Raw genomic sequence first — 20,023 nt, 5'->3', positions numbered from 1 at the left:
AACATGGGAATATATATAATGAATTACATGAGTTAGGAATATGAGAATAATTAGCTGAATTGACTGAAACTGTGGGATTTTGATGAGATAGGTAGAAATCATTCAGAATGGAGGCCATTCTAGAGTAATCTGGTATAGCATTATATGTATTGATGCTGTTAATGACACCAATTTTCCAGGTTATTACCTTAGTATCAATGCCTTGATTGGTTTTATTTCTTGATTTTGCTTAATGATAATGCAAGAATAGGTTGGTCAATATATCATGAAATAAATATAATTGTAAAAGATGAGGAAAACAATATTCGTAGAAGATTGGACCTCCACTGTTTTCGAAGGAGCTGAAGGAGATATTATTGGAAAATGTAAATAGGGAGGCTTGAATGAAAGAGTGAAATGTCTGATGGAGTCCCCTATCCTATGTGAATTAGCACATTTATACTCTGTCAAGTTGTTCCCTTTTGGAGTATGGAATCAAGTCAAAAGATCATTATTTTAAGCTACTTTTAAAGAACTCTCTCCCTTTTATTATTTCTTCCATATGTTCTCAATCCTTACAATCTTATTTTGCCTCTACCTTCACTGTTCAAGCACTGTTCCTTATACTTCTACTCTTGAGATCACTCCTTTCTCAACTTGAGTCTCTTCAACCTCATTCACCCATCTTGCTTTGTCTATACTTAAAGGATGTTTTGTTTAATATGGTATTCTATTTAATTATACAGCCAGTTATCAACACAAAGATCATTAGATAATTGAGCAATCCGCAAACTGTTCATGTCTCAGCATGCTCGGATGCGAGTGGGGAACGGAGAGTCTGGATGGGCAGTGTTAGGAAGAGGTGTAAGGCAGGGTTGCCCATTATCACTGTTGCTGTTCAACCTGTATGCAGAGGAAATGATCAAAGAGGCATGGGAAGAACTGGAGGTAGGAATGAAAGTGGGTGAGGAATTTGTAAAATCAGTTAGGTTTGCTGATGACCAAGCTTTAGTTTGTCAGTCAGCCAAGGGGTTGCAAGCATTGCTGAGTGAATTGGAAATTCAGTGCGACAGGTATGGGATGAGAATCAATATTAATAAAAGAAAGGTTATGTGATTTTCTAGAAAGAAAAATCCTAAGCTAAATATTAAAATAGGAGGGCAAAAACTAGAGCAGGTAGAACAGTTTACGTATCTCGGTAGTGTTTTGGACCAACACAGTCAAAGTATTAGGGACGTAAGGAGAAGAATTGCGCTAGGCAAAGAGACTATCACAAGGAGGAGGGAGTTGATGACAGGGACGTTGAGTAAGGATATTAAGAAAAGACTGGTAAAAACTTTGATATGGAGCGTAGCTATGTACGGTGCGGAAATGTGGTGATTGAAGCAGGAGAATAGACGTAGACTGGAGGCTTTTGAAATGTGGGTTTGGAGAAGAATGGAGAAGGTGAAATCGACAGAGAAGAAAACAAATGAGGAAGTACTTGGTATGGTGGGCAAAGAGAGGGGTTTGTTGGGAGAAATCCTATGGAGGCAGGAAAAGTGGATGAAGAGTGAATTGACCGGCAGCGGGATGTTGAAGATTGTAATATAGGGGAGAAGGTTAGGCAAACAAGGAAAGGGAAGGAACAGGATAGGGATGTTGGATGGGATGAAGGGAGGAAGAAAGTACTCAGAGATGAAGAGGGACCAGATGTAGAGTAGGATGCTAGACTGTGTTTTGCTAGGAGTCACAAAATATTTATTTAGTAGCTGTGTCTATCCAAAACCCTACCTTAACCGGTAGATTACCTAATAATAATATATGTATATGTATATGATGTAACACGGAAGTGCCGAATAATGAATTGGACAGCAACAAACAATATAGGCACACATAAAAAGATCACTCACACGTTATATCTTGATCATTTCGATGGAATTCTGCTCCGTCTTCATCATTAGATAGAGAAGTAATGACTGTAGTCAAGAAATAACGTGTGGGTGATCTTTTTATGTGTGTCTATATTGTTTGTTGCTGACCAATTCATTATATATTTTATATATATATATATATATATATATATATATATATATATATATATATATAAAGGAGAGTGTTTGTTTGTATGTATGTAATTTGTTTACTTTTTTGCTGTCATAGAACAGCATTTTTCCAACTATGCCAGCAGAATACTTTTGCAAGAACACTATTGTATTCAGAATTGCCGAGATATTATACATGGAATACATCAAGGAAAGTCTTTTGTAGAAGAGAAATGGGCAACTTTGATCCTGAGAATAATATTTATTCATGTGACGCATTGGGCCGAGTCTACACAGTCCATCCTAACAACACCGAATGTTATTTTTTAAGAATGCTTCTACATACCATTAGAGGACCTCGCTCATTTGCAAAATTAAGAACGGTAAACAGAGAAATATGTGAGATATTCAGAGAAGCTTGCCAGAATTTAGGGTTGCTAGAAGGAGATCAACACTGGGATGACTCATTACGAAAGGCCAGTTTGATTTCTCTTCCAGGACAAATCCGAATTTTGTTTGCCATCATAATAACCTCCTGTAATCCATCTAACCCAAAAACATTATGGGAAAAATATAAAGAATCAATGAGTGAGGATATACTGGCTAAAGTTCAAAGTGAAAATCCTACATTGGATATTACGTTTAACTTCGACATTTTTAATAAAACTTTGATTATTTTGGAGGAAAAGTGTATCACCATGGTTAACAAGACTTTAGTGGAACTCGGTCTTTTTGCACCTGTACAAAATCAACAGGGTGTATTTTATCCAGATTATATACGTGAAACTAGCTACAATGTCGTAGACTTAGAAGCATGCATCGCGGATAAAAAGCCACTTCTTAATGAAGATCAGAAATTCGCGTACGAAACAATAATGGATCAAGTAGATAAACAAGAAGGAGGTATCATTTTTCTTGATGCTGCTGGTGGCACGGGAAAAACATTTTTAATTAATTTAGTTCTCGCTGAAATCAGGGTTCATGGAGAAATTGCTCTAGCCGTTGCATCTTTAGGTATTGCAGCGACATTAATGGAAGGAGGAAGAACAGCCCACTCTGCCCTTAAGTTGCCACAATATTTCCCGACAAGAAAATCCCACATGTCATATAAATAAAACAAGCGGCCAGGCACAAGTTCTTATAGAATGTAAATTGATCGTATGGGATGAGTGTACGATGGCTCATAAAAAATCTCTTGAGGCCCTCAACGGAACACTTCAAGATCTTAGAGGAAACTGCAGTTTAATGGGAGGAGCTCTGGTACTCCTGTGTGGAGACTTCCGTCAAACTCTGCCTGTCATTCCAAAATCGACTCCAGCCGATGAAATTTATGCCTGTTTAAAACATTCTGTTCTATGGAATCATGTCCAAGAAATTAGCCTTAAACAAAACATGCGAATCCTCTTAAGAGATGGGAATGCTCAAAATTTTGCAAATAAACTTTTGGAGATTGGAGAAGATAGATTAGTTATTGAAGCATCTGGTATGATAAAATTGTCATCAGATTTATGTGTATCGGTGAAAACTCCGCGATATGATACAAGCAGTCTATCCTAACGTTAATCAAAATTATAAAAATTTAGAATGGTTGCGAGAAAGAGCCATTCTTGCTCCTAAGAACGATGACGTTAATGAAATTAACACGGATATACTAGCCATGCTGCCAGGAGACGTGATTGAATATAAATCGGTTGATACCGTAGTGGATGCTGACGAAGCCGTCAATTATCCAACGGAATTCCTAAATTCACTTGATCCAGCTGGATTGCCACAACATCGCCTTATACTTAAAGTAGGATCTCCAATCATTTTATTGCGAAATTTAGATCCACCAAAACTCTACAATGGGACACGATTTTGTGTGACAAAATTAATGAAAAATATAATCCAGGCAGTCATTTTAACTGGAAAAGGAAAAGGTGAAATAATTTTTATTCCACGGATACCTCTAATCCCAACTGTTCTTCCCTTCAACTTTAAAAGATTACAGTTTCCAGTCCGGCTAGCTTTTTCAATTACCATTAATAAATCACAGGGACAGTCTTTAAAGTTTTGTGGTGTTGATATAAGATCGCCATGTTTTAGCCACGGGCAACTTTATGTTGCTTGCTCCAGAGTAGGCTCGCCTAAAAATTTATATATTCTTTCTCCTGGATATGAAACAAAAAATGTAGTTTATAAACAGGTGTTAAATAAAAAAGATTCTTAAATTTGTATGAAGTAGTGTATTATTGTACTTTATAATTTGTTGTTTTTATTTATGTAGTATATTTATATTATTGTTTCTCCCTAACCCGTGCAAAGCCAGGTATTCAGCTAGTATATTATATATAATGAATTGGTCTGTATGTATATATAATGAATCTATATATATATATATATATATATATATATATATATATATATATATATATATATATATATATATATATATTATTGGTTTTGGAGGGCAATAGATAATTCATATTGCTCTTGTTTGTGTTTTAAAAATTCCCTATAGGAGGTGTGATAATTCCCAGAGAAGAATTATGCTGTATAAAATTCACCACAATCTAATTTTAATAGGACATCAGTAATTTTTTGTTACAGGCAGCTGCCTGAGTTGGTGGCATATTACTAGTTCCTCCAATTCATATTCTTTCAAGACCCACTGCTCATTTCTCACCTCATCTCGCTCTCTATAAACATTATCTATGTGCTACACCCACCCATTTTATTTGTTAAACTTTTATGCTTATCCTCACATACTCAAGCTGAAGTCCCATGCCATAGTGTGGATAGGATTAAATTTGTATGCTCTGCTTTCATAACAATCCTCCACTATCATGTGATCCCCATCATATTGCCATAAGTGTTTCCATTTGACTTAAATTTCCAATTCAGGTAATTGATTTTATGTTGTGCAAACATGATTTTAAGAAATGCAATGTTTTTGCACTCAAAAATTTCTTGTTAAATATTAGCTGTTGCTATGAAATCATCGATCTAGATACAAATTAGGCTTTTAATTACTTTTATGATATTCTATATCAGGCCATTCAGTGGTTTGCTCCAATTAACAATTATGAAACGAGTAGTTTTCCTAGGTGGTTTAGCTTTGAACATAGAAATTTTATTGGTTGGAAGAAATTACAGCACAAATTATAAAAACAAACTGGATTGCAATCTGTTTATGCTACATTTTCGCAGTAAGGTCAGAGTGAGCTAAATTGATAATGAATTGTTGCAGCAGATACATAACACAACTTGAGTCAGCTTTCCAACATAAGACAAAACATTTTTGGAGTCAAGTCAGCAGTATGAGGATGACAGACAGACTACCAAATGTGCCGTTCTTTAACGATCTTTCTGCTTGATCATATGTTGACATAACAAAACTTTTTGCAAAGTACTTCTCATCTGCATATGTAAAACATGATAGTACTCCTCTGCACAATTTTCATACTCACACCTCTATTTATATCTTATCTATAACAATCTCAGAAGACGACATCAATACTAAACTATGCCAACTTGACCTCCAAAAGGATTGTGGTCCTGATGAACTCCCAGCTCTACTTCTGAGCATGTCTTGAGCCATTACTTTATCATTTTTATATAATTTTTATATACCAATATAGGGTAACAGAACTAATGTGATTAGCTATCTTCTGATTGCCAAGCTCTCAATAATAGCAAATATTTTAGAATAATTGTTTGTAGCTAAGCTGACTCCTATCTTTAATGGTATCATTATCCCTTAGCAGTATAGTTTCACTACAGGAAGATTAGCTCTCACTAAGCTTTTGGTTTTTCAAAAGTATTTTATAGAAGGTATGGAAAAAAGAGAACAGACAGATGTCATTTATGCTGACTTCAATAGGTCATGAGCTCCTTTGTAGAAAGTTTGATTCATTGGGAATGAGTGGTAACTTACTGGACTGGATGGAAAGTTATTTGACCAACAGATAATTTGTTGTAAAAATTAATGCATCTAAAAGTAAAAGTTTCTTTCCATTGTCAGGAATTTCCCAAGGATCCCATCTGGGTCCACTATTGTTTTACTTATTTATTAATGATGTTGTACTGGCATTAGACCCAATTCCTTTTCTTTTGTATTCCAATTACTTAAAAATTTTTTTAACAGTTCAATCAATTGATGATCACCGAACTCTGCAAAATGGCCTAACAGGCTTGAAACCTGGTGCGATCATAACTATCTAAATTTCAATAAAAAAAATGCAACTCTGCAGGATTCAGCTGGAAAAGGAGTCCACAGCATTATGAATACAGATTATACAATTATCCTATGGCTTGGTTAATAAATATAAAAGACCTAGAGTTACTTTAGACTCACAGTTAACATTCCATCAACATTATAACCATGTTCATTATGAAGCATACAAATCGCTTGGATTTATCTGCCGATACTGTAAAAACTTTAATCATATAGGGCCATTTTAAGTTCTGTTCATCTCATTAGTTAAGTTACTCTGTGAATACTGCTCTACTGTTTGCTCACCTTACTACAACCTCCATGTTCACACAATTGAACGTGTTCAAAGAAAATTCGTGCATAAAATTTTATTCAAATTCAATTTTTACAAAGGTCTTCATAGCTATCATGAAATGTTACCTCTACTTAATATTCCCCCATTGTATAAATGTAGAAAAATTAATGGCATAACTTTTTTATAAATTACTGTATAACAAAACTGATTCCTTAGAACTCCTATGGGCAATATCTTTCCGAGTACCTTCACATAACACAAGGTATGAAGCACTCTTTGAAATTGGATATCATGCACAAAACTACACTTACTACTCCCTATTAACCAGATTATGAGAGATATCAAAAGTTGTGATTACATTGATCTAATTTCTATCTCACCAAGAACCCTTAACAAAATGTTTTGGAAAATACCTGAAGCATTTTAGAATGCTAATTATTGCTGTTTGGATATCTTTACTTGTCAATAAATTGTTCCAGATTCCAATGGGAAACTTTTTCTTAACCGATGCCACAAGGCCTATTTAATGACTACTACTGACATTTATCATTTTATACCAACATCTGGCCAACAAAAAATACTGTATTTCTTATGCTCTATTTCCATTTTTTAATTTGGAATATTTTTATTAATATAGATATTTTGTCTACAATACTCAATCTAATAAGTATGTTTGCGTACCTGCATACCTTCTGAATATGTCTTTCATGCATTGCAAATCAAGATTCTTCTTAAATTCTAAATTATGTTTAAATTCTCAGTAACGAGTATGTATCTTTATGTCATTTGTAACCGTATATAAATGTTTTTTTATAATTGTGGTACTAATCTATGGTTTTGCCTTTCATTTTGTAAAAGGGTTTTTCCCATCAATAAACATCTAATTATATGCCATAGACTAATATTAATTTTTATTTATATTCTATATACTATCTACAAACTTTCTGCATATTTTCAATGCCTTTTCATCTCTTCATATATCCTACCATCTTTGTAAAAATTTATGTGGCATAAAATAGAATCCACGTGTTCATTTAATTTGTCATTAATACTCACTGTGCATCCATTTCTTCCATTCTCCTAATCTAAACTCTTAAATTTTGAATGCATTCATCCACAATTTCATTCTCTATGTGACCTCACTAAAGGTCTCCCAGTAAATCTGTTGGGGTCTCATCCAGCAACATTGCTTTGTTGGTGTATAAACAATAAAACATACAACAACAGCCTTGGGTGTAATACCCAGCCTTGTTTCATGCTATGAGATCAGATCACCCGCAAAAGATGAGCTATGGATTTGCCATGAATCTGACGAGGTTACTTGCTATGAAACAAGACAAACTTAATTCCTTAGCTTGTACCATTACAACACGCATGAAGGAGGACGGGAAAATAAGGATTCTTCAAATTTAAATCATCATCATGGATTATCAATCAGGGTATTGATTTTTATCAAATCTCCAATCTATAATCCTGTTCGAATCTGCCAATCTTTTCATTACACTCAAAGCCTCTTACTGCCAGTTTTCATTGCATAGTTCTTATAACTCAACCTTGTCCTTTCTCAGTAATTCTTTCCCTAAATGCTTCCTTCAATTATGACCTATCATATGTCAGGATATATCCAATCATTTTCCCTCTTCAGGCCTATCTCTCTCTTCCGTATACCCATTCATGTGTAACTCTTGTATATCCATTCCATTTTCATCATTCTTCTATAGCACCACATTTAGATCACCTCCAATCTTCATTTCTCTGCTACTACTACCAATCAAGTCTCACATTGGTAGAATGTTGATTATATATATATATATATATATATATATATATATATATATATATATATATATATATATATATATATATATATATATAAGCAAATCATTCCTACATGTCTATGCTACACTGTTTGCCGTTAGTAGTTGCTTTTTCCATTAGAAAGCCTTGTTTGCCATTCCTGTTCAGCTAACAATATCCATTTTGATTTTATCTATCCCTAATGATCCTGCATGTTATATAGTAAAATTACTCCACTCAATCCAGTCTGTCTTACCCTAGCCTCACTCAGAGATCTTCAATTTTTTGACAGCAGAACCTTAGTTTGAATCCTGAGGTTGTACCTAATCATCCCATTCTCCATATTTCTTCTCTGCAAGTATAGCTATGTCATCCGAAAATCATTATTCTTTCTCCTTGAATTGCATCACCTATCATCTTTTCTGATCACATCAATTGCCTCATAAATAAAAAAACAATAAACACAGTAATCAACCAGAAGGTTGGTTTAATAGGAGATAGAGTTCACCCAGCACTAAGCCCGACGGCATGTGAAATTCACACATCAGGGTAGGGGGGCCAGATTCTTTCCCTGTACCGGTTATGATTTCCCTGGAAGATCTGGTACCTGAAAAATCACATAGTTTGGGTGGAGCTGCAGGTGCCCAGAGTGCCTTGCCTGGGAATAGAACCCGGGATCCTCTGGTCAGTAGTCCAACGCTCTACTCACTGGACTGCCGCAACCCAAAAAAAAAAAAAAATATATATATATATTTATATGTATATATATATATATATATGTATGTATATGTATATGAAGTGTGTGTATATATATATATATATATGTATAAAAATATATATATGTATATATTTGTGTGTGTGTGTATATATATATATATGTGTGTGTGTATGTGTGTGTATGTGTGTGTATATATATATGCATATATATATATATATATATATATATATATATATATATATATATATATATATATATATATATATATATATATATATATATAATGGGCTGACACAATATAACACAAATAGAATAGAATAGCAAAATTTAAAAGGACACTCACATGGATAATTGTTCGAGCTTTCGGCCCTCTCAGAGGCCTTCTTCAAGAGAGACTGAAAATATGCTGTTGCTTTGGAGAGGGGAAAGAAGTATGGGCGGGGAGCGGAGGTGTGGAGGGAATGCTGGGAGGGAAATTAAATATGGCGGTTAAGGGTGGGAATTTTGAAAGAACGGAAAGCTAGTATGTAGGCGGATTCATGAGTTCTCACCTCTATGTTGGTGGCTGAATCAGGTAGGGATTCTAGGATGCTGAGAGAAAAACACTGGTCGAATGAAAGGTTGTGGGAATTGGCGTGTGAAGGGATAGGAATAGATGAGAGTGAGCCAGAATTGCAAGAGTACCGGTGATTATTCAATATATATATATATATATATATATATATATATATATATATATATATATATATATATATATAATATATATTATATATAATAAATATATATAATATATTATTATATATTATATATAATATATATTATATTATTATATTATATATATATATATATATATATATATATATATATATATATATATATATATATATATATATATATATATATATATATATATATATATATATATATATATATATATATATATTACATATATATATATATAAAATGGGCTGACACAATTAACACAAATAGAAAAGAATAGACACATTTAAAAGAACACTCACACGGTAAATTGTTCGAGCTTTCGGCCCTCTCAGAGGCCTTCTTCAAGAGAGACCGAAAATATGCTATTGCAGAGGAGAGGGGAAAGAGCTATGGGCGTGGAGGGGAGGTGTGGAGGGAATGCTGGGAGGGAAATTAAATATGGCGGTTTAGGGTGGGAATTTTAAAGGAACGGAAGGATAGTATGTAGGCGGATTCACGAGTTCTCACCTCTATGTTGGTGGCTGAATCAGGTAGGGATTCTAGGATGCTTAGAGCAAAACACTGGTCGAATGAAAGGTTGTGGGAATTGGCGTGTGAAGGGATAGGAAGAGAAGAGAGTGAGGCAGAATTGCAGGAGTACCGGTGATTATTCATTCGGATGGATAAGAGGGTAATGCATTCACCTATGTAAAAGGAAGTGCAATGCTTGCATGATAAAAGATAAATAATATTTTTTGAGAGGCAATTAGCGTGGGAACGAGGTGAGGGGGCTATGAGGGGATGTAGGGAGAGGGGAGTAGGCATAATAAGAGGACAGGTTTTACATCGGGGGCGGTTGCAAGTTGGGAAAATATTGGGAAATTTGTCACGGGGGGGCGCCAAAGGGTTGGTGGATCTCAGAAGGTTTTTGAGATTGGCGGGTCGTCTGTATGCGATAGATGGGCATTGGGGTAGTAAGGATGAGGTCGCGTCATTGTCATGTAAAATTGGAAACAGTTCTTTAAGGAGGGTTTTCAGTCTGTGTGATCCGGGGTAATAGGTGGTGCAAAGGTTGAGTCCTGCGTCAGATGTGGGCTTGTTATTGTGTGGTGTGTTTGGTCGGGTGGAACGGTGGATTTTATTTCGTAGTAAATATATATATATATGTATATATATATATATATATATATATATATATATATATATATATATATATATACATACATATATATAAAATGGTTTATTTACATATACATATATATATATATTATATAAACCATTATATATATATCAATAATAAAAGATGGTCATGAGCAGTTCTGTCCTGCTTGTTTCTTTATTTTACCTTCTTCTATACATCTAATTACTGCTGCCTGCTCTGTCTATGGAACATGAATCAATGTTGCCTGTTATTGCAGTTCATTTTTAGAATGCCTTTAAGTATATTAAAAAAGTATCTATGAGATTGCGGTATATTTTGTTCAAAATGATTGTGTAATACTTTATACTCATTTATTATAATTATTTTTTGAATTATCAGGTTAATTTGTTTGAACAAGTATCTTTGAGTCCTTTTCTATTTAGTTATAGCCTTGTACAAGCAAATTTGCTGATTTTGTATTTTATATCTTCTATGTGCACTGCCTCAATGAATGGTTCTGAAAGAATGTATTTAACACTTTTTTTTGTATTGTTTTCAGATTTCCAAAAGACTTTCTTCTATTTCATTTTCTTCCCTTTACAATCTCCTACACATTTTTTTCTTCCTTACCTTCTCCGATGATTGTACTCTAGTTTCTGAGTTTAATTAGATTTTCTTCTCCCTTACCAGATCTTCCTGGGAAACCATAACTGGCACAGGGATAGGAACTGGCCCCCTACCCTGATGTGTGAATTTTCGCACGCCGTATAGAGCTTATTACTGGGTGAACTCTACCATCACCTACCAAACCGACCTTCGGGTTGATTACTGTGTTTATAGTAGTTTTATGCATTTTTTATTACTTCAGTGACATTAGAACACACCATAAGTGTCCTCCTTCAGGCAATTTCATTTCACCTTAAAATATATACCTTTATCTTTACATTTGTTAACCTCTCAAATGCCTGAAGTGATTGGAAATTCCAAGTTATAAATTGATTGACACACTTGACTGATGTACTCTCTCAAGTAATCCCCAACCATAAATCCCTCAGACTATTTCACTCGAGAGGGTTCCCTTACATCTGCTATTATATTCACTAAAATAAAGAGGTATAAGTGGTGAGTTGCTGCTCCTCAGAATGGCAATGTGGTGATTCCCATTGCAGTGCAGCAGCTAAGTAATTTCCTCCCATCTGCAGTGAGATGAGTTTTCTGCTCTACTGACCACTACATGTCTGATCTTTCAAGTGGTCACTCACGTAAAGGAGAGCTGCTGCTACCTCCTTTTGATTATATGCAGCAGCTACCAAGTCTCAGAACCTTCATAGTCTTTGAGTAGAATTTTTAGGACACCTTGCCCAAGGGTAAGGGAGTGGAGTAGTCCAGTGGGTAGAGCATTGGATGACAATTGGGCTGGGATTTGATTCTGGGTGAACCACAGGGATTAAGGAACTGACCCTCATTATTTATTACCCGGCAGATGTGTGAGTTACACACACCATTGTGCTTTATAATAGGTCAGCTCCATCCTCGCCTATCAGATCAACCTTTGGATTAACAACTGTAGTTTTGGTGTTTTACACAAGCATGGTTAACCCCATCCCCTTTAGTACTACAGCTAGTTGTCCAAGACTGCGTACTCATCAAGTAGGCACACACTTTTATTTCACAGCTAACCTCTATAGGTCCTCCCACCATCTGCACCCAGGTAGAAACACTCGTTGGCTTAAAAGCTCAGACATGAGCTAATTTAAATGCAATAAATAGGTTTTAAGGATTTTGTTTATTGTGTATTTTCTTTAAATATAACTGCATTACATAATAGAATGGCATTTTTAGAAAGATTGGAAGTCATGAGTTTACATTATTACATCTCATAACAAGGAGAGCACTCTCATAAACAAAAATTCATGCAAGAGCTCATAAAACCTCAGGGTACATATATGGCATCATTTTGGCAGTTTTACTATAAACCTTGTGCTGCAATAATTTATTTATCTCCAGTCATCCCACAGGTAATACAGTACTATGTATGTTTCACATGGGACTGAGAAAATTAGCTGGTTGCCCAAATTACATTGCAGATAGATGAAGAAAAATAAAGAAATTGCATTTCATTTACATATATTTTATAGTGCACTTCCAGGAGCATACTTTCAACTGGATGAGATATTACTACTGTCTTGAAAATACAATTAAATATGAAGCACAAGACAAAATACCAGCCAAACAGTTGATAATACTATATAAGTATTTCACCCCAAATAAAAACATGCATTTTAGGGATTCAAAAAAATTAGGAACAGAAGTGGAGTAAACAAATAAATCAAATATTTGTAATTGGAGCCACAATGAACACAAAGAAAACTTAAGCTTATCAGGCAATTGACTCACTGCCACTTTAAATTCCATCATTACAACCTTGTTCCTTCTGGTAAAAAGAGGCAAAACTCAATACAACATGAAACACTCAAGAAACAACTTGGAATGATTAAAACTCTTGAATTATCCTCGAAGGGGACATACATTGTAAAAACAGAACAAAACATTAATCACCTTCAGAGAATTTGCAATTTATCTCAAATAGAAAAACACAAACATCCCTCTCTTAATCTCCTAAGAGGCACTAGATTCCAGAACAATGAGATAATTAATGAAAACGTTCATGAACATATAACTTCATGTAACACAAGCAATGAACTTGAGAGGCTTGGTTTGTTTGCATAACTCAAACATCAACATGAACATGGCCCACAGCTTAAGCAAGTATTCCTTAATAAAACAAATTTGCAAGACTGGCAACATTAATATACATATGTATGTATGTATATATATATATATGTATATATATATGTATATTATATATATATATATATATATATATGTATATAATATATATATATATATATATATATATATATATATATATATATATATATATATATATATATATATATATATATATATATATATATATATACACACACTCCTGCAATTCTCAAAAATTAAATTTTTCTTTTAAGGTTCTCATGGGGCTAGATATCATTTAACATAATTATATGGTGGTATTCATGGAAGAGGCCGACATTAAGCAGTGCGCAGGATTATGTGCACTCCGGAATCGGTGAAGACAGGTTCGCTGAGTTCCCCCACTTTGAGGGCAAAGGCCGCCTGCTCAAAAGGTCGCTGCATGGCTCCACGTCCGAATGGACCCAGGTCACCGCCTCGCCTTGCCGAACTACAGTCAGAATACTTCTGAGCCAGCTCTGCAAATGAGGCCCTACCAGAGACTATCTGCTCTCGGTAAGCTGAAAGGGATGAAAATTTAAGCCACATCCATGCTACACAGGTACACAAAAATATCATTCAAGAAATGATTTGTTTTCATAAGTACATTTATTCATATCTTCTTGTTTATCATAACCATGACTACACTATTCTCATTTCAAAATCTAAGATCAATAGCAATAAATTATCAATCAATGTAATCACACTGTAAGTGTACAAGTGATACATATTTAAAATCATTTTAATAAATTAAAATCACAGGGTAAAAGTCCACCTTCTTTAAGAAACTAACCATGGTTTGGTTGGCACTGTGTCATTATCAAGGAAGGTGGAAGCAAGTAATGGCGTACAGTGCTGAAGCCGTGGTCAGTTAAATATAAGAAGTGTGGCAATTCAACCAATAATTTTGATTTATTAAAATAAACTCAAAGTAACACCTGGCACAATTTTAAATTGATATTTTTACCCAAAATACAACCTTTTGGGAAGAAGAATTTCATATTTTGTCTCTACTGAAGAAACTAAACTAGTTTTCATTCACATAATATTTAGAGAAGAATATGGATCCAACTTAAGATTTAACTTATTCATGTCAACTTGCCCCTAACAATGAGATAGTTGTCTTTCTCTAATTTCCATAAAATGTTTTCTTCCAAAAGATAGCATACTATTATAACTGCATATGAATGTATTGAAATATTTTTGGCAATAGAATATTTTCATATTTGACAAAACTACTACCACATGAATTTCTCAATTTTGTGCTAATTATTTGATAATTAGTCAAATATATTCCGAAGTCTAAAAGATTAACTCATAGGAAAATTTCCACAGTCAAAACCAATTGCATTTCCAAGATCTGAATGCTTTCTTTGCAAAGTTTTGATTCTTAAGTGAGAAATTTTCCCAATCTAATCATGTCTTCCACTCAAAGTAAGATTATTAAATATTAAGTCTATGCTATATATATATATATATATATATATATATATATATATATATATATATATATATATATATATATCACTAAATATTTTATCGAGTTCTTGTAACTGAATTGGCCAAGCATTAAATAAAAATAGGGAAGGAAATTACTCAGTTAAAACATATTCAGGCACTCTCAAAAGTATATCAGTAGAAATCCTGAGTTCAGTCTTTCTACAGTAGAATACATATTTTCCTCTTGGCTACATATTTTAATGAGTGGTAGTACACCCGGAAAGGGCAGGGTTTTGATGTAATTTGGCATTACACACTGCAATACATACTTATAAGCCCAAAAACAATCTAGCATACCCTTTCCTTCAACACTGGAATAGATACTAAATTAACTCATTCTTTAGCTCCACATACCTACATACATTTCTACCTCCTTTGATTCCATCCAAACTCTATATCCTTTTCCTCCTTCTACCTCGCTTTCCCTGAATTATCTTATCTATAACCATCTTCAACATCCCCTTGCCTCACTTATTATCTCCTGCCACCAATTGTTCTGCCCCCATTGAATTTCTCTCAACAGCTCTGTCTATTCTTCTACCATGCCAAGAACTAAATCATTCGTTTTTCTTTCTGACAATTTCATTTTCTGCATTTATTACACCACACCCACTTCTCAAAATCCTGCGGTATACCCTTATCCTCTTGTTTCAATGATGAAGTTTCCAAGCCATACAAAATGATGCTTCATATTGAAGTTTTCATTTGCCCTTTCCTCACAACTCTATTTGAGCTGCATGTCATCAACTCCAGTCTCTGCTAACGTGCTTCTTACAGAATTATTTATACAAAAAATGGAATAGATTCAGACAATGAAAACTTTCCTTAATGATGACATCATTATTACATTGAGGTATGTATGACTGTGGTTGAAATCTGCTTCCTCTTTTCATATGATAACTAATAAGCCATTTTTGTACGGAATCACCAGCAGCTTTAGAACTGCCTAAATAGGGCTAGAATATAGCCAAAGTTCTTTAGAAAAAGGGCCTTAAATCTTTCAAAGATAAAATGGACTCAATTAAGGGAGGTGGTGATTTCAAAAATTAATTTTTATGAAACATTTCGCCATGTGCACTTAAAAGTTGGACTTAATTCAACTTAGATATACAAGTAGATTGTTTGAGAAAGCTTGATGCTAATTGAAAAACAAGATGTCAATAGATATTTGATGGATAGCATTGAGGATAAGGTTTCCTGTGCAGCCAAATCTTGTCCATCTATCTACCAGAGGTTGGCTGGTTTTGACTTAGACAATGAGGGTTAAGCTCACCAACTATTTACATCTAAAGTGGCATAAATCGATGGGAATTCAGGATAACATTAAAAGAGAGGAGGCATTCCCTTTTTGTGCACCCCCCTATAGTTTCCCACACGGCTCTGATTCTCTAAAAAGTACACACTTGGGTTTTGAGGAGGATATAATCTGGATTTGAATCTAGTTATCTTCCAGCAGCAACTAAATGCTCTGGCCACAAGGCTATTGAGCCCCAAACCAAACAATAGCCTCCATTTTAATGGACGTCTGTGGTGTCTGACTAGAACTTAGGCATTTACCAAATTGGATCATAAACATAAGTACTAATTGCTGGATTTCCAGCATGGCAATGACTTGATAAGTCCAGCAAAAAAACATTGGAATACTTTGATGCATATGATTCTTTTATTGTTTCAATCAATTTGCAAAAAACTGATCGTTGGATCTTCCCAATTTGTTTTTGCACCACCCCTATTATGTCAGCCATTTCTAAGTTTTAGATGGGTGTTGCCCTCAAATCAATTGTACAAGGATTCTTTTTGTCCTCTAAAACAGTCCATGGTCTAACAAAAAAAATATATGCCAACAAACAAATTAATAATAATCTCCCTTTTACAGACTTCTTGCAAGGATATGTGACACTTGTGTTTTGTCCTTATCATAACACTTCTTGGCTACTGGACCAAGTATCACCGCAAATGTAAGAAATAATAATCAATAAAAAGGAGTGATAAAATTTTTTGATCCATAAGGATTTTGATGGAAGGAATTTCTGGTGCAAGAAAACGACTTAGTCAGGTCTCAGCTTTGGAAAAATTCATCTGTAAATATTTCCACATATTTCTTCTCCCTTAGAATCATTGAAGCTGTAGCAAAAATTTGAAATCCATGCTAATAATACAAGCAGTCAGAAATAGGATACCCTCTTCTCAGTTATATTATCCTAAATTTCTTTTAGTTCTGAAATACTCTCTACCATTGGACAACCTGTAAACAATGAGATATGTTTTCCCTATCAGCTGATTTCAATAAAAGTCCTCCTCTTAATCCAGTCCTATTTTTTAAAATTAAGAATAGTCTAGCAGTGAACATAAGTTTTTCATGTATCCAGTATCTAAGGTCTGCTACATTTCTGACGTCCACCTACCCATGGCATTAACCTAAACCAGCATTACTATAAACCATTCCTGAAATCCTCCTGCCTCCCTTCATTCTGTCTAACATGCCTTCCCTCACTCTGCCTTGCATACCCACCCTTTCTACCTTCTAACACAGTCTGCGACTGTCTATTGCCACTCTCAATAATGTCCCGCAATCAATTTTCCCTTCTTCTTGCAATTTCCCTGGACAACTTTCTCTCCTCCCTCCCTGCCCCATTGTGCTCAAATGAGTAAAACGTTAATTAGCCAGGTGCTATCAGATACTAACGCTTAGTTTGTGAATCCTTCAATACAAATGATGTCACATAAGACTACATATACCAGGAATTACCTGCAACAAATTGATCGCAATGCAATTGAAACGAATATGCCTCAATCTATGTTCTCATTCTTTTCCTCTTTATTCCGCTCTTTCAAATTGCACTACACCTCAAAGACTTGTGGAATGACAATATATAATGAACTCTTAGTAATCCCTACAATGGCGTGATTTTTCTACAAGAACGTTAACCTAAAATACCTTCCATGAAGCATGGCGTGATAAAATGATGAGGAACACAGTAAGCAAAGAAAATTACCATGGTTTGAGAGGATGCAACATTGCTACCAGGACTAAAATACATGAGTGAAATTTACTGCCCTCTTAATCATATTTAGGAATCGCTCAAGAGAAAATGCTCAAAGTATAGCACAAATAGGCAAAAAGCACTCTGAAACTATTTCTCAGCCATAATCCTAACTCAAAGGTCAGCATTGCACTCTTACCAAAAAGAGACTTAAAAACTACATGCGGTATACTATAAAGTTTAGCCTAATTCCAAGAAACTGCGGGAGGTGCTGCAGCAGTTACTTTTAACGGAGTCATCCGCTAATATTCATTTCAACGCAACAATTTTAGAGAGTAAAAATCATTCGCCTTGCCGGATCCCGGTAAAGGCGAATAATGTTTACACTCTGAAATTGTTGCATTGAAAGTTTAGCCTGCTGCAAAAATATGGATCTATGATAACACCATCAATATTACTAATTATAATTCTGAATAATATCTGAATCAAAACAAAATTTTAGAATAAGGTTGAATAAGTTATTAATATTCGAATACATTAGTGTTAATCATTTAATATCATATCTGAAGACACTTTCATTGGTTAAGAATACATACTCCCTTGGGAAAAAAATATGAGATATCTGAATATTAAGGATCCATACGATATAACTTACATTTCACTAAGTCTAACGCTTCATCCTGACTCCGCGTTATTTTGTCTTCGCGCCATGACGAGGGCCTCCTTGAGTTACGATGCTTCACTAACAGGTGGCTACACTGTACATTTTCCGGTCCCCCAGTGGTTATTGGACTGGCTTCTTTTTCCGGCCGGTCCCATTGACTTTCCTTTGTGTATATGTTTAAATAATAATTTTGTCCTGTAAATAATTTTCAGAATTACCTCAGCTTCTTGGGTCGAAGGATAGTCATTAGCAGTACTCCTTGGTTGAGATACCACTCAAAATGAAAGTCCGCAAGTTACTGTCAAATTAATTGCACAATTAAAAATGCACAACTGCAATCGCATTACAGGAGAATCCAGGAAATTGCACATATTTCATAGAGCTATTATTATATGGACGATAAGGTCATCGATTTGTTATACAGTCGGTGACAGGAAAAGGAGATAACGAATGTAGACCGTATATCAAATTTAAAGTTAAGATTTGGAAATTAATATCATTGTAAGGTAACTTCAATAATTCGCATTAGAGATACGGCATGTGAATTACAGAAATTAGGTTGATGGCGTAAATGATGTGCAAATGCATCAAAAATCTTTCCCGCGAAACCTACCTCGTGCCAATACAAACAATATAATAAGTGGCACAAATACCAGGCACACCACGCTGGGAACATTGCAGAAAGAAAATATTCTTAGGATGTTAAGAATGCCTTTTAAGAAGGTTGTATCATCAACAATCTACGCACATGCATAGCTTTAAGATAAATTGTCGGTCCATAATGTTCGTTTACATTATTGAGAAAATTAGCCGAAGGAACCGTCTGGACACAATATGTTTCAAACCTCGTAAATAAATCTACATCAATAAGCATTAGGCAGAAATTAAATCTACACAATAACGAATGAACGTTCCGCAAATGCCGTCATATAAGTAGGACAGCCACAATATACCTAGCCCTGTACCGATTTAATGTTCAGTATACACTTTAATTTAAAATTGCAATAAAATATAAAATGTTATGGAAAAACCACGATCACAATTCCATCAGTTTCAATATAAATATAAGCTTGCAGAAACCGACCAGTAGACCTGCTCAACCTCTTTTCCCACCCTGAAGGAAGATCTTCGTCCGCCATTTCTCTGCTATAGATGTACGACGTCCGCTGAGCAATTGTTTCCAACAGTGAACTCAGGAAACCGGTGAACGGAAGACCGTTCCGTCACTTTTCAG

General features: G+C 34.7%; 1 protein-coding gene across 1 annotated transcript; it reads right to left on the bottom strand.

Annotated features, from left to right (window-relative positions):
- Positions 1-13,840: 13,840 nt before the first annotated feature.
- LOC139690645 (peptidyl-prolyl cis-trans isomerase NIMA-interacting 1-like) lies at positions 13,841-19,954 on the bottom strand. The gene is made up of 3 exons (XM_071588132.1): positions 19,874-19,954; positions 18,781-18,984; positions 13,841-14,162 (listed from the first exon to the last, which is right to left on the bottom strand). The coding sequence occupies exons 1-3, from the start codon at positions 19,926-19,928 to the stop codon at positions 13,942-13,944; spliced, it is 480 nt and encodes a 159-aa protein (XP_071444233.1). The 5' UTR covers positions 19,929-19,954; the 3' UTR covers positions 13,841-13,941.
- Positions 19,955-20,023: the final 69 nt, after the last annotated feature.

This window comes from Hetaerina americana, unplaced genomic scaffold (assembly GCF_022747635.1).
Source record: "Hetaerina americana unplaced genomic scaffold, ioHetAmer1.1.p SCAF_3, whole genome shotgun sequence".
Lineage (NCBI taxonomy): Eukaryota > Metazoa > Arthropoda > Insecta > Odonata > Calopterygidae > Hetaerina > Hetaerina americana.
Note: the sequence above shows the minus strand (reverse complement) of the source record. Positions and strands in the feature narration are given on the sequence as shown.

Excerpts from the sequence above, each read along its gene's own strand:
- LOC139690645 (XM_071588132.1), bottom strand. The coding sequence starts at position 19,928 with ATGGCGGACGAAGATCTTCCTTCAGGGTGGGAAAAGAGGTTGAGCAGG. Across the intron at positions 18,985-19,873 it reads GAGGTTGAGCAGGTCTACTG|GACAAAATTATTATTTAAAC; the intron begins GTCGGTTTCTGC and ends AATTATTTACAG. Across the intron at positions 14,163-18,780 it reads AGCGTTAGACTTAGTGAAAT|CTTACCGAGAGCAGATAGTC; the intron begins GTAAGTTATATC and ends CATCCCTTTCAG.